This window comes from Balaenoptera physalus, assembly GCF_965194825.1.
Source record: "Balaenoptera physalus genome assembly, chromosome: 14".
Classification (NCBI taxonomy): Eukaryota; Metazoa; Chordata; class Mammalia; order Artiodactyla; family Balaenopteridae; genus Balaenoptera; species Balaenoptera physalus.
The window spans coordinates 71,069,608-71,084,040 of NC_138893.1; the positions used below are offsets into that span (position 1 = coordinate 71,069,608).

Sequence of the window (14,433 nt, forward strand, 5' to 3'; positions counted from 1 at the left end):
AAACTGCCAGCGCTTGCGTGCTTTCAGAGCTCCTGGTGGTGGAGCCTCGCCTGCTCTGAGCATGCTGAGGCTGCTGTGGTGGGACCAACCACTCCCCCTTCACATGCATTGACAATGGGGCTCCTATGGCAGACCTGGGCTCTGTCCTGCACACACCCCCAGTTGCAGCCTGGCCACACTCCAGGCCCTTTGGGCTGTCTCCATGCAGCCAAATCAAGTCCTCTCCCCTGGTCTGTCCACTGAAACTCGAGTTTCCACATCCAGCCACTGTGCACACCAGCAGGTGCACGACTCGGGCTGGGGGGGCGTGCAGCAAGGTGGCCAGGACTATCTGTGCTGGTCTTTCTCTGCCCTGCCTGCCACAAGCTGGCTGCTGCATTCTTCTCTGAGCCTCTAAAGTTCCCTATCTGTCCTGGCTGATCTCCCAGCCAGTGAAGGGCATTCCTAGGGTGAGGGAACATTTCCTCTTCCACAGCTCCCTTCCAGGGGCACAGGTCCTGTCCCAATTCCTTTTTTTTCTTTCTTCCTACCCGATTATGTGGTGATCTTTCTTGCAGCTTTGGTTATATGAGATCTTCTGCCAGTGTTCAGTGGGTATTCTGTGAAAATTGTCCCACATGTAGATGTATTTTTGATGTATCTGTGGGAGGAGGTGAGTTCCAGGTCCTTCTATTCCACCACCTTGATCTCCACCCCAAGCATTTTTTTTAATAATAAGGCAACCTTGATGAAGATGAAGCAGACACCTCAGGAAGCAAACTAGAGAACTGGAGGGAAAAAAAACCCCAAAAACCTGACTTGGTTGACATTGTCAAGCTGCTGGATCTAACCATACCTGAAGTCCATATCAAGAGAACTTTCACACTAAAGAAGCCAAAATATACCCCCTTATCTTTTAAGCCAATTTTAATTGTCTTTTTGTTTCCAGCAACTGAAAGATTCTTACCTGATCATCCTCTTTTTTTTTTTTTTTTTTTTTTAAATTTTATTTATTTATTTATTTATGGCTGTGTTGGGTCTTCGTTTCTGTGCGAGGGCTTTCTCCAGTTGTGGCAAGTGGGGGCCACTATTCATCACGGTGCGCAGGCCTCTCACTATCGCGGCCTCTCTTGTTGCGGAGCACTGGCTCCAGACGCGCAGGCTCAGCAGTTGTGGCCCATGGGCCCTGCCGCTCCGCGGCATGTGGGATCCTCCCAGACCAGGGCTCGAACCCGTGTCCCCTGCATTGGCAGGCAGATTCTCAACCACTGCGCCACCAGGGAAGCCCTGATCATCCTCTTTTGACCAAAGCTAAAATGGATACTCAGAAGGCTGAGTATCCAGCTAAAATATAGGTTGCCAGCTAAAATATAGGGCACCCAGTTAAATCAGAATTTCAGATCAGTTATCAACAATGAATATCAACCAGGAATGCCTTTATAATAGATGTTATGTCCCATGAAATATTTGTAACACACTCATACTAAAAATATAACTTGACGTTCTGTATTTTTAATTGCTAAATCTGGTAACCCTATTTCAGCTACACATCCAGATTCACACTACTAGGGGGAAAAAAAAAAAACCAACCTGGACCTGGACACGGACCCAGATTTTTTAATTCTAAAGCCCTTACTACACTAGGTCATGGGGTCATGGGATGGGCTTCTTCCTCTCACTCCCCCCCCATCACCCTCCCACCCCTTCATGCTTAGAGGATACAGAGAGATGTCACTCTGTCCCCAAGGGCCTCTAAGGTCTGTCCCAGTTCCAAGGTTCTCAGGCTTGATGCTCCTCTAGTTCCTTGGCTCTGCTCTGTGGCTGCCTCTGTACTTTGGGCTCCATCACTCTTCTCACTCTGCTCTTTACCCCGGCTTCCCTTTGCAAGCCAAACCGCCGTTCACTTGGGCCCAAGGGCACACCGGCATCTCTGGTTGGGGCTTTGTTGTTCTCTTCAAGCAGTTTTGCCCTCACCCACCAGCTTCTGCTCCCAGCTGCCCCAGGTCACTCCCCAGAGCACAGCTTGGCCCCGCCGCTGGATTGTCCCAATGCTCCCCTCAGAACACCAGCAGCAGGAGCTGTGCCTGGTCACCAAGGCATGGAGCAAGGTGACACTGCCCCAGCGCAGCCTGCTGAGTGCTCTCCAGCAGCCCACAGCCCCAGGGTGGAGGGGACACGCCAACAATGAGTACTGGCTATGCTTGTTTTATCTGCATAACAGTGATTGGTTCTGTAATCACAAACACGGAACAAGCTCAACACAGCAGAGGCAGGGAAGCAAAGGAGATAAGAAGGGTAGTTGGGAGAACATTCTGTTGGGTATCCCCCCCAAGAGTTGCTTCTCAGACTATATAAACTCCAGGTGTATTTAAACACGATAACACTGACCCCCCCTTGGAGCTGCCTGTCCCTTAGATTGCCAAGACCACGATGTCAATGATGTTAAGGGCTTCATAAATGTCACTTGGCTGTTTCCTAATCAGGATTTTTCTTTTCCACTTTCCACAACTGTAAATTATGCAATAATGATGCTAAATTTCCAGAAATAGAATGAGAAGCCATGCTGTTAGCAGCGGTGTACCACGGTGAGGGTCTGTCATGGGTGCTGCTGGGGCTTTGTTTCTCCATCTAGGGGTGGGGTCCGTGTCCTCCGTCTCTCCACTAACAGGACTGCCGTGCACATCAGGTGAGGATCCTGGAAGTCACATTGCACGTTTGCAGGTTATTGTTTGTAGCTGTTTTTGAAGCTCTCTGGAAAACACAGCTCCTTTTAAATCCAGACGATCTGATTGAAAAGATCAAACGTAGCATCTGACGTGTGGAGGGTTTTGCCGTTTTATACCCACCATCTCATTGACCCGTCGTTCACTCTGAGGGGTGGTTCATTATTGTTCCCATTTTACAGATTTGAGGAACTGATACCCAGAGGTCTGTGACTTGCCCAAGGCCATCCCAAGATCCCTGGTACACTTGCATTAAAGGGGCTAATTCCTCACAGTGAGGCTTCTTGTTGGAAACCCAGGAAAACACCAGATAAAGGGCATTCTAAATATATTTCTCTTCTATAGATGCTGATCTCCTATTACTGGAAAACAGGAATTAGCGTGTCTGCTTGAGGATGTGGTTGGCTCTTTATAAAAAGGATATACAAGAAATTTGCACATAGACTGCCAGCTTCGTTATGTTGCCGACAGCTTCCAGCAAAAGAAGAACGTTTGCAACCAGATATTTCGGTAAGAAGTTTATTTTATTCTATGTGGTGTATGATTACCTTGGTTCTTGGCTTCTTGCTTGAGGGATGGGGTCATTTGTGGCCACCCAAAGAAGCTGTCTTGGTCTTGTAATCTGAGAGCACCTAGGGGCATCTGTGGTCAGGGCCCAGGCACTGATTGATGGCTCAGCCCTCACCCCTGAACTCGGGAGCTGGTTCATGTCTGCCTGAAAAACAGAGCCTTCATAATGACCACGATTGTCAGGGACCCTGGCTCCAGTGGCTCAGGGCTCTGATGACATTCAGAGTCTGTAAGAATCACTGTGCCCACAGACCATGGGTGCAAAAGGCCATCACAGGGAAGGCTGTGCATTCTGAGGCTGCCCTATATCTTGCTTGGAAACAATCCAGCTAAGCAGTTAATTCAGAAACAATGAGGATGGTTCAGTAGTCCTCAGTCAAGTGTCCAGGAGGTAACTTAGACAAAGTGGGACAAACCGCTGTGTGGTCATACAAGTGCTGACTAGCTGGGTGAGTCAAATAGGTGCTGGCTGAGTGTTTGTGCAGTGACATCTCAAGTTCTCTGGACCTGGGTGCCTTCAGGTGATGATTGAAATCCCAGATACTAGTGGGAGAAACACAGTCAGTGGTGCTCAACCTGGCTTTATGTTAGAATCATGCAGGAGCTTTTAAAAATCCCCAGACATTTTTTTATTTTTGGCCGTGCCACGTGGCATGAGGGATCTTAGTTCCCCGACCGGGGATCATACCCGTACCCCCTGCAGTGGAAGCATGGAGTCCTAACCACTGGATCACCAGAGAATTCCCTCCCCAGGCATTTTTGAATACTGGAGATCAGGCTTAATTGGTGTGGGGTGGACATCAGCGGTTCCCAGGTGAACCTAGTGTGCAGCCAGGCCCAAGAGCCACCAGACAGAGCCCAGAGCCCCCAGACCACACAGCAGCCTTTGCTATGGTCTGCACAGGTATCCGCAGGGATGCTGAGTCAAGCTCTGTGTCCACAAAGCCAGGTCGCCAGAATCCCACTCTGGGCTGGACACGTGTTGTGGGACCCTTCTTGCATGTTTAACCTCTCTGGAGCCTCCTTTCTACAATAGGAGGTGGAGAGCAGCTGAGATTAGCCTTTACCTCTGTTCAGTCCTAATGCATTCGGTGGGGGGGGTGGTCTGTAAAATATCCAGTATTTTTCTCTCATCTGGGTTTATGGCATCATCTGAGTTGAAAGGAAAAGTCATGGTCACTTACTTTTGTGGAAGGTTCCAGCCACCAGGTTTCCATGGTGTAGCAGATGTCCCCAGCTTCAGAGTACAGATGCTAATCATTTGAGAAAACGACAAATGAGCTATTGCATGAGATACCTGAATTTAAAGAATTTGATTGAGTTAAATTTTTGTTGTGGAGAAATTCACATAAAATTAACCATTTTAAAGTGAATAATTAATTCAGTGGCAATTTCAAGGTGTCCCACAACCACCAACTCTCTTTAGTTCCAAAACATTTTTATCACCCCCCAAAAAACCGCATCCCCATGAAGCAGTTGCTTCCCACCTCCCCCAGCCCTGGCAGCCACTAATCTGCTTTCTCTCTCTCTGGGCTTACCTATTCTGTATATTTCTTATAAATCGAATCATACAGTGTGTGTCCTTTTGTGTCTGGCTTCTTTGACTTGGAGTAATGTTTTTGAGGTTCATCCACATTATAGCATGTATTGGAACTTTATTCCTTTAGACTGAATTAATTTTTAAATTATTATCTGACCACAGCTTGGCAGCTTTGTAAAAAAGGAGCAGCAATGCCATTCTACGGAAGGCTTCAGAAAGGACAGGCGAGTCAGCCAACACAGGGGAAGTGTTCTCTGCCCCATCTCTGGTCTCTCTAATTCAGCCCTGTCTCTTCTCCCTCTCTCTGTCTCTGTCTATCTGTCTGTCTGTCTCTCTTTCTCTGACCCTCCCTTCTCTCTCTCCCCCCCCAAATATTCTAGAGGAGAGTATTGGGGAACTTGAGCTTGCTTTTAACGGAAATTCTCAGGGAATTGGGGCAAACAGAAGATTCTTTGGAGTTAAATTGAGCTTCTGTACTTCACTTAACCACTTTGCCTATAATTTTGCCAAGTTGAGGAACTGCCATGTAGCAGGAAGTCAGAGAGCAACTTCTACAGGTCTTGGCCTCTCACTGGGGGGTGCTGTGCTAAAACTCTTACCCAGCCATGGGCACCACCCTTGGCTCCACCTCTTGTGAGCTTTTCCTGTGCCACTATCTTGCCTGGTCAGACCAGGTGCAGTCTCTTTGCTCCCAGCTTCCCAAAATTCTGCTCACTGAGCCGCCTGGTTCTCTGCCAAGGACTGGTGGCTTCTCCCTGTTAGCTGACCCTCCATGAATAGCCACTGGACGTCAGATTCATAGTGGGAAGCAAAATGGTGGCTCCTGCCCATACCAGGCCAGAGTCCACAGAGAAGAAGGTAGCTCTGAAGCCATTCCTACAGGTCCCCAGTTCCCTGGCCCACAAGCTGACCTTCAGGACCAAGGCCAGGGGGCAGCTTGGAATGGGCAACCTCCATCACACCCCTTCTCCAGGCCTTCCCAATTCTGTGGCTTTGCTTACTTTTCCTTCTTCCAGAGCATACCCTCACCCCTCCCTGCTGTGATCCCAGGTAGGGAGGCAAGAGTATGTCCTGGGAGAACAGGAGATTCAGAGAGAGGAGAACTGAAGATATAGGAAGGGGAGTGGTGGGTGCTGCAAGAGGAAAGGTAGGTTGATGTCACTTTGAGAAACTTGGACTCTTTCTTATGGGCAATAGGGAGCTATTGAAAGTTGTAAGAATAGGACTGATCAGAACTGTTTATAGGAAGAATGTCATGGCAGCTGGGTATGAAGTCAGCTCTCACTTGGATTCTTACAAAGGCCTCCTCACTGGTCTTCCTGATTCTACTCATGGCCTTTTCATCTCTTCTCAATATTGCAACTGGAACAGGCTCTTAAACCTAAATCAGATTAGATCTGTCATTCACTCAACACACCCCAGTGGATCCCCATGTCACGCTTCCACCCAGCCCAACATTACCCATCACATCATCTCCTATGTACCCTGCTTGCTTGGCACCAGCAACACCAGCCTCCTTGCTGTTCCTCAGACATGCCAGGTCTTTGCATGTGCTCGCCCCTCTCTCCAGAGCCCCCTAACCCTCAGATATCCATATGGCTCACAAACTCACCTCTTTCAGATTTTTGCCCAAATGTCACCTTCTCTTGAGGCTTTCACTGACTGCCTGTCTGTGTCACAATGGGATAAGTTACACAGTAACTGGGTCACGGGTCACCTGCCCATCATAGTGACTCAAAGACCCAGGCTAATGGGACAACCATTATCTCAAGTGCTGCTGGTGGCCAGGCCAGATGGCAAAGGGAGAGATTGAGTTCCAGAAGGGTCTCATGGCAGTAGTGAAATCCTCAGCCTGGAAGTCACATGTCACACTCCACTCACAGCTCATTGCCCCAACTACCCACGAGGGGTCCAGGAAGTACAGTCCGACCACATGCCTGGAAGGGAGAGTTAGGGTTAGGGTTGGCAAACCACACCAATGACTGCACAAGTTGAATCCCGCCCTGACATTCCTATCCTCTGCTTTATTTTTCTTCATAGCGTTTGTTATTATCTCATATATTTCTATATTTTAACAGTTTATGGAGATGTAGTTACACAGAATAAAATTCACCCATTCTAAGTGTACAATTAAATAATTTTTGGTAAATTTATAGAGTTATCCAACCATCACCATAATCCAGTTTTTAGACATTTCTATCACCCAGAAAAATTCCCTCCTGACTATCTGCAATTAATCCCCACTCCTGCCCCGCAGCCTGAGAAACCATTGATGTGCCTTCTGTCTCTATAAATTTGCCCTTTCTGGACATTTTATGTAAGCAGAATCATATACTATGTGGTCTTTTGCATCAAGCTTCTTTCATTTAGCATAAAGTTTCTGAGGTTCATTCATGTTCTTGTGTGTATCAGTAGTTGTTCCTTTTTAGCTGAATAATATATGGATGTGCATTTTGTTTATACACTCACCAGTTGATTTATTATTTTAGGGCATATCCTGAAGAATGTTCCATATGTACGTGAAAATAATGTATATTCTGCTGTCATTGTAAGGAGTGTCCTATATATATCACTTAGGTCAAATTGATTAATAGTGTTGTCTAAGCCTTCTATATTGTTACTGATATTCTGTCTAGTTGTTCTGCCATTTATCGAGATTGGTGTAGGGAAATCTCCAACTCTTATTATTCAACTGTCTACTGTCACTTTTTACTTCATGTATTTTGAGGATCTTTTGTTAAGTCTGTGTATGTTTATAATTGTTATAGCGTCCTGATGTATTCACCCTTTTATCATTGTAAAATGTTCCTCTTTGTTGTAATGTTTCTTTTCTTAAAGTCTATTTTATCTTATATTAACATAGCCAGTTCCAGCTGTCTTATGGTTCCTGTTGCATGGCATACCTTTTTCCATCCTTTTCCTTTCAACCAGTTTGTATCACTGAATCTACAGTGTGTCTCTTATAGATAGCATATAATTAGATCTTGCTATTTCATGAAGACAGTCTTTGCCCTTTGAATGGGGATATTTAGACCACTCACATTTAATGAATTTATTGATATGATTGGGTTTACATTTTCCGTTTTGTGACTTGTTTTCTATATGTCTCCTCTATTTTTATTCCTCTGTTCCTCCTTTACCATCATCTTTGTATTAGATGTTTTCTAGTATACCACTTTAATTTTTTATTGATTTTTTTTTTACCATATTTTTGTGTCATTTTCTTAGTGCTTGCTCTAGGGATTACAATATGCATTTTATCTTAATCTACTTCAGATTAATATTTAATTCCAGTGAAACATAAAAACTTTGCTCCAAGGTAGTTCCATTTCCTCTCTTCTCCTTTGTTTTAGTATTGTCATATATGTATTACATCTATGTCTTATAAGCCCCAAAGGACACTATTATAATTATTGCTTTATACACAGTTAAGTCTTTAAAAGATGTTAAGAGAAGAAAAGAGAAAAAATATACTTATAGAGTCTTTCATATTAACCCATGTACTTATGATTTCCTGTGTGCTTCATCTCTTCCTGTGGATGCTGGCCGCCGCCTGGTGTCATTTCCTTTCAGCCTGAAGAACTTCCTTTAGTGTTTCTTATGAGGCAGGTCTGCCAGCAAGGAATTCTGTTTGTTGTTTATCTGGGAATGTGTTAATTTTGCCTTCATTTTTGTAGGACAGCTATTTGGATACAAAATTCCTGGTTAATGGTTTTTATTTTTCTTTCAACCCTTTGAATATGGCCTTCCACTTCTAGCCTCCATTGTTTCAGATGAGAAGTCAGCTGTTAATCATGTTGCTGTCCCCCTCCATGTGATGAGGGGGACAAGTTTTTCTCTTGCCACTGTCAGGATTTCCTCTTTATCTTTCAAAAGTTGGACTCTAAAGTGTTGAACTATAAATCTCTTTGTATTTTAAAACTGCTTGGGATTTTTTAAGTTGGTTACATGTGAAACATACTTTTCATCAAATTTGGGAAGTTTTCAGCCACTATTTTTTTTGAAATAATTTTTCTGTTACTCTCTTTTGTCTCCTTCTAGGACTTGCATTACACATATGTTGGCATACTTATTGTTGCTTCAAAGATCTCTGAAAGTCTGTTCTTTTTCCTTCAATTGTTTTGTTCTGTGTTTCTCTATATTCTTCAGATTGGGTTATTTCTATAGCTCTGTCCTAAAGTTCACGTATTCTTTCTTCTGCCATCTCAAATCTTCTGTTGAGCCCCTTTAATGAATTTTTCATTTCAATTATTGGACTTTCAACTCAAGAATTTCCGTTTTTGTTTTATATTTTCTATCTCATTGAGATTCCCTATGTGTTGATTCATTATTATCATGCATCCCTTTAATTCTTTAAACATGGTCCCTTTAGTTCTTTAAATGTATTTACATAGGGTTTTTTAAAAGTATGTGTCTGCTAAATACAAAAATCTGGGAATATTCAGAGAGTTTCTATTGGCCTTTTTCCTAAGTATGGGTCACACTTTCCTCTTCCTTTGTACACTTATAATTTTTTAATTAAAAACTGGGTATTTTAGATAATGTATTGTAGGAACTCTGAATTCTAATTTACTCACCTAAACAATGTTGTTGTTGAATTGTTTGGTAACTTGCCTGGGATAAATCTGTTAAATCTGTCTCCTCTACAATATGCAGTCACTAATATCTCTGGTTATATTTGTTGTTTATTCTTCCTTTTATTTTTAAACCTGGCTTCCTAGGGGTCACCTCTGTTTCTGTGTAATTCAGTGATCAGCCAATGATTGGACAGATGTTGCATTCAAACCTTGAGCTAGTAGAACTTCCATTCTCTGCCAGTAGATCTGCGTGAGGTAGGGAAATGCAGTCAAAGTTCAGATTGTTTTCAAGTTCTTCAAGTTTGCCCTGGCTTTTACTTTCTGCTGGACTCTTCACATTACCTCTGCACTTGCCCACAGTCTTAGGGTTGGCAGCAGTGTATGGGTACCCTGAGCCCTCTCTGGTCTCCACAGCATGTGCATGCACCCTAAGCCAGGAACATGTTTGCCCCAACAATGACTACAAACTCAGACACAGCATTAGTTCTCCCCATTCACTTGCTGCCAAGATTGTCTATTCCACTGACAATGCCTCTGGGTGTAGGCATCACCCACTACTCAAAATTGAATAAGCCACTTTTGACTTCGTCAGCAAAGTTGCTGGTCCCCATGATGTGCCCCACCCTGGCAGAACCTCTGTGAGGACTGAGATGGGGAAAGTGGGATAGAAGCACCCCTTGGCAAGAACACCACAGACTCTCACTGTTCTTAACTAAAGTATAGCAGTTTTTCAAGCATAAGTGATTGTTGCATGCCTTTGGTCAATTTCAGAGTATGGAAATGGTTGTTTTTGTCAGTTTTGTCCAGATTTATAGTTACATTTGGCGAAGAGGTTTTGCTGACCTCATCACTCAGACATAGCTAGAAGTCCTGCCTCCTACTTACCTATTTCATCTACTATCTGTCTCCCCTCTCCTACTAAGATACAGGCTCTGTTCTGCAGGTTTTATTGCCACTACCCCTTTGGTCACTATTCAAGCACCACTTAGAATAAGGAGGGAAGGGTGAAAGTTAAGGTTAGAGCTGTTTTCACAGTGCCTAGAATGATGTCTGACATGCAGTATATGCTTAATGACTGTTGAATAACTGAACGAATAGCATGGAGAGAAGACTAACGGAGGTCAGGTAGCCTTCTTGAGGATCCGAGTCAGTAAGAATATAAAGGGGACAGTGGGTTCAAGAGATGGTGGAGAAAAAAGATGGACAATGCTTGGCAGTGCCGGACAGGGAAGGCACTGAGGATGTCTACGCAGCTGGTTTTGGTGTTGCAAAGTATTTCTGCAGAATTCCAGACCTTTGTCACAGAGCTAAAGACACACGTACATGGCCCAGGAGTCAGAGAAGCTGAAGAGGCTCCATGGGAAGGAAGGACAATGGCAGGTCTAGCTGCTGCTTCATGCCAATGAGATGAATCAGCTTATCAGCAATAATGCCCATGTGCTGCAAAATGGCTGCTGCTTCCCTTCAGCCTCTCAAATCTCCCAAGAATCTCCCTGTAGCCTGTGGGAAACATACAAGAAAAGGAAGCCTGGGACGTGTCCTTCAGCCTTGCCAAGTTGTATTAGAAAGCCATCACGGGTTCTTATGCTCTGGTTTTGGATATGGGAAGCCAATGGAAGATGTGAGGCCATTCTAAGATTCCAGCAGGATGGCTCTGGGAGGGGAAGCTGGTGGGCAGTGGGGAAGAGGCCAGGGCAGGGAGACATTTCAACAGTTCAGGGAAGGGCTGATGAGAAGTTGGACCTATATAGTGGTGGTAGAGACAGAACAGTCTAAGAATATGTAATGCACAGAGCTGGGTGTCTGGCTCATGTGGAAAGGAGGGAGGGAGGAGGTGCCATTGTTGGGAGGTGGCACAGAAGGAGGGACAGGTGTGGGGAGGACTGCTTGGTGCCATTCCTGACTGACCCTTCCAGCATTCTCTCTTCTCTTACTATCACATCTCATCAACTCCAACACCATTCATCCATCCATCCATCCATCCAACCATCCATCATGCATTCCCTGTGGGGTGCTCTGGGCAACAGCTCTGTGAGTGAAGAGAGACACCTACTGCCCAGCTTCACACAAGCAATGATCCATGGCATCTGCCCCTGCCTAGCACCCGACACCATAGACACTGCATTGGGGCCTGTCTGTATCTGCAGGGGACTCAGCAGCATTCAACCAGGGATCTGGTTGGCTTCTGGGGGGATCAGCTTCTTGGGGACTGATCTGGTAGGGATGGTGGAAAAGTGTATATAGAGGGCATCTTCTCTGACTGTCCCACCCACCCACTCTGGCCCTTCACACTGGAAGAGCTCTCAGAATTAAGCTAAAGCTCCAGCCAACCTGAGGAAGCCCCTCAGACCCCAGCCCACCCACACTGCATCCTGCACATTGCCTTTTGCCTTCACGTTTCTGCTCTGTGAGCAGCTCTGTCCCAGCACCCCTTATCCTACCCCTCCTGACTTGCCTCCCAGCATTCTGGACTTTGTGTGCCAGCCAAAGTTAGGCTGTGCCTGCCTACTCCTCTGGCTTCTTGGAAGTTACCTTGAGTGAAGACTCCCTGCTTGCCTCCCACTGTCCCCCCAGGCATAACTTAGCCGTAGGTCTACAAATGTTTGTCGAGCCTGTACTATTAGCCAACAGTCATTGTTCTAGATGCTTGAACACATATGCAGAGATGCAGCCCTCCTCTCAAGGAGCTCTTGGTCTGCAGAAGCACAGGGGTCTGGTGGACGGTGTGCAAGAAGAGCGGGAACCAGGAGGAGGGTCTCAGTGCTGCTCCCGGGTCGGTGCAGGGTCCCAGAGCAGGGAACAGCCAAGTCGGCGTTTGGAGCATGGGCAAGAAGCAGCCAGGTAGGTAGCCCGCAGCAGGCATTCCTGGAAGAGGGCCAGGGCTGTGTCAGGCAATCTGAGGCCTCCATCGTGCTCCTCCCCAGGCTCCTGCACAAGCCCCAAGCCCAGCCTGTGGCACCCAGACACCCAGACAGCACTGACTCCGGCTGGGCTGGAAAGACCTGCCACCCCGGTGTTTCCTCCACTCAGTGTCCTCTCTGCCAGCTGTCTTTATAGAAGCCCACTGATAAACACTGATACTGTTTGGGGAAGGAGGGGGAGGGGAGGGGCAGTGTCAACCCCTTAGCACCCATTCCTCCTCAAGGATGTTCACCTGTACCTGGCAGCACAGGGACCCTAGGGAATGAGATGGAGGTGGGGTTTTCTTCTTCTTTTTTAAGGAAAGAACAGTGAAGGAAGGACCTATGCTACCACCAAACTAAAAATAATAACAAATATTAGCTTTGAGATCACCTTGCACAGTTTACAACTCACTTCAGCATGGTGATCTCATTTAACTCCTGTAACCAGCCTGTGAGATAGTCATGTCCCCATTTTACAAATAAGGAAAGTGAAATCTTTCCATACTGCTCCCTAGCTGGAAAGTGGTAAAGCGATGCCCATATCTGCCTTCCCCAAAAGCAGAGCCCAAGGGCTTGGGTGCAGGTGGTTTATTTGGGAGATGATGCCAGGAAGCGGGAATGAGGGGGTGGGGAGAGTGAGACATGGAAGGCAGGCCTGTGTAAAGGGCATTATCAAGGTCGCGCTGTCAGCAACAGACTGACTTCCGCAGAACCCTGAGAAGAGTATGGAGTGCCTCTCAGATGGTCCAGGAAGGACAGAGGCAGGAGAATTACCCTGCTCCCTTTCTCCCTCACCTGAAGGCTGCCCCTAGAGATGTGGATGCCCAGCACTTCTGGGCTTCGTTCATTTGCGCAGGGTCTGTAGGTTCCCTTTGGCTTCAGAGAAGTCCCCAGCAGCTGAGAGCCTGGAGTGGGAACCACCAGTGCACAAGGACTCTTTATCACACCTGTGACTGAAATCAGAACTGGTCACAGAGATGGGACTTGTGGCGCCCAGAGCTGTGTTACAAGCTGCAGCCTAATGTGTCCCTCTCTCCAAGCTGGGGCAATATGTGAGCTGGACAGACTTGGGGAGACATGGAGTTGAGGTCCTGGGAACCCCAGTGCAGAGGTGCAGAGATGGGGCCAGGGAGCAGTGAGAGACAGAGCAACCGGAAACAAGATGAAGAGTCCCACTTCATGGTGGTTCCAGAAGGGTCCCTGTCTCCAAGGGTCCCCATGGGAGCTGGAATTCTCTTACTTACAGTGAGGAGGAAGGGCAGGCATGTTAGTCTGCTCAGGCTACCATAACAAAGTGTCACAGGCTGGGTGGCTTAAACAACAACAATTGATTTTCTCATAATTCTGGAAGGTTAAGTTCTAAGATCAAGGTGTCAGCAGGTTTGGTTTCTTCTGAGGCCTCTCTCCTTGGCTTGTAGATGGCCATCTTCTCCCTGTGTTTTCACATGGTCTTTTCTCTGTGCATGTCTGTGTCCTAATCTCTTCTTCTAAAGACACCAGTGATATTGGATTAGGACCCATGTTAATGACTTATTATAACTTAATCACCCCTTTAAAGACCTCATGTCCAGATACAGTCACATCCTGAGGTACTGGGGGTTAGGACTTCAACATATGAATGCGGAGTGGGCACAGTTCAGCCCATGACAGCAGGGAAGAGCCCTCTTGCTTTCCTGGATCCTGAGCTGTTGGCCCTGAGGAATAGTAAGGCATCTGTGCCCCAGGAACAAGGAGGCTGGGGGGAGGCTGGGCAGAGCACTCAGCCAGTGTCTAGACAGAAACTCTGCCAGACACACTGCCCTCTGGAAGCCAGCGGAAGCCCACACTTACCCACCCTCAGCAACTGAACCAAATAGGGGCTGAGTCAGGGGCTTTCCTTAGGGAACCAGTTTCTTACGCTGATTTCTGTTCCTGCACATCTGGGAGAAATGACTCGACCCTGAGAGTGGTTGCGAAATGGCAAACCACAGTGAGGGCTCACAATTCTTCTGCACCCCCCTGCGGTCTCATTTACTGCTGCCCCAGCTCTGTGGGAGCAGAACAGTTCTCCCTGTTGGCCAGATAAGGAAGATGAGATTCAGGAAATGCATTGACTCCCAAGGGCACACTGCTACTGAGCAGCAGAAGCAGGGCTCCACCCA

General features: G+C 46.5%; 1 protein-coding gene across 2 annotated transcripts in view; it reads left to right on the forward strand.

Moving 5' to 3' along the window:
- Window positions 1-14,433, forward strand: part of ARHGAP22 (Rho GTPase activating protein 22) — a 213,636-nt gene that overhangs the window by 15,806 nt on the left and 183,397 nt on the right. For both annotated transcript variants that reach the window (XM_082425455.1, XM_082425457.1), the window contains exon 2: window positions 3,048-3,212. In XM_082425455.1, coding sequence (XP_082281581.1) covers window positions 3,161-3,212 — 52 coding nt within the window. In that variant the 5' untranslated portion in view covers window positions 3,048-3,160. The remainder of the gene's footprint in view (window positions 1-3,047; window positions 3,213-14,433) is intronic.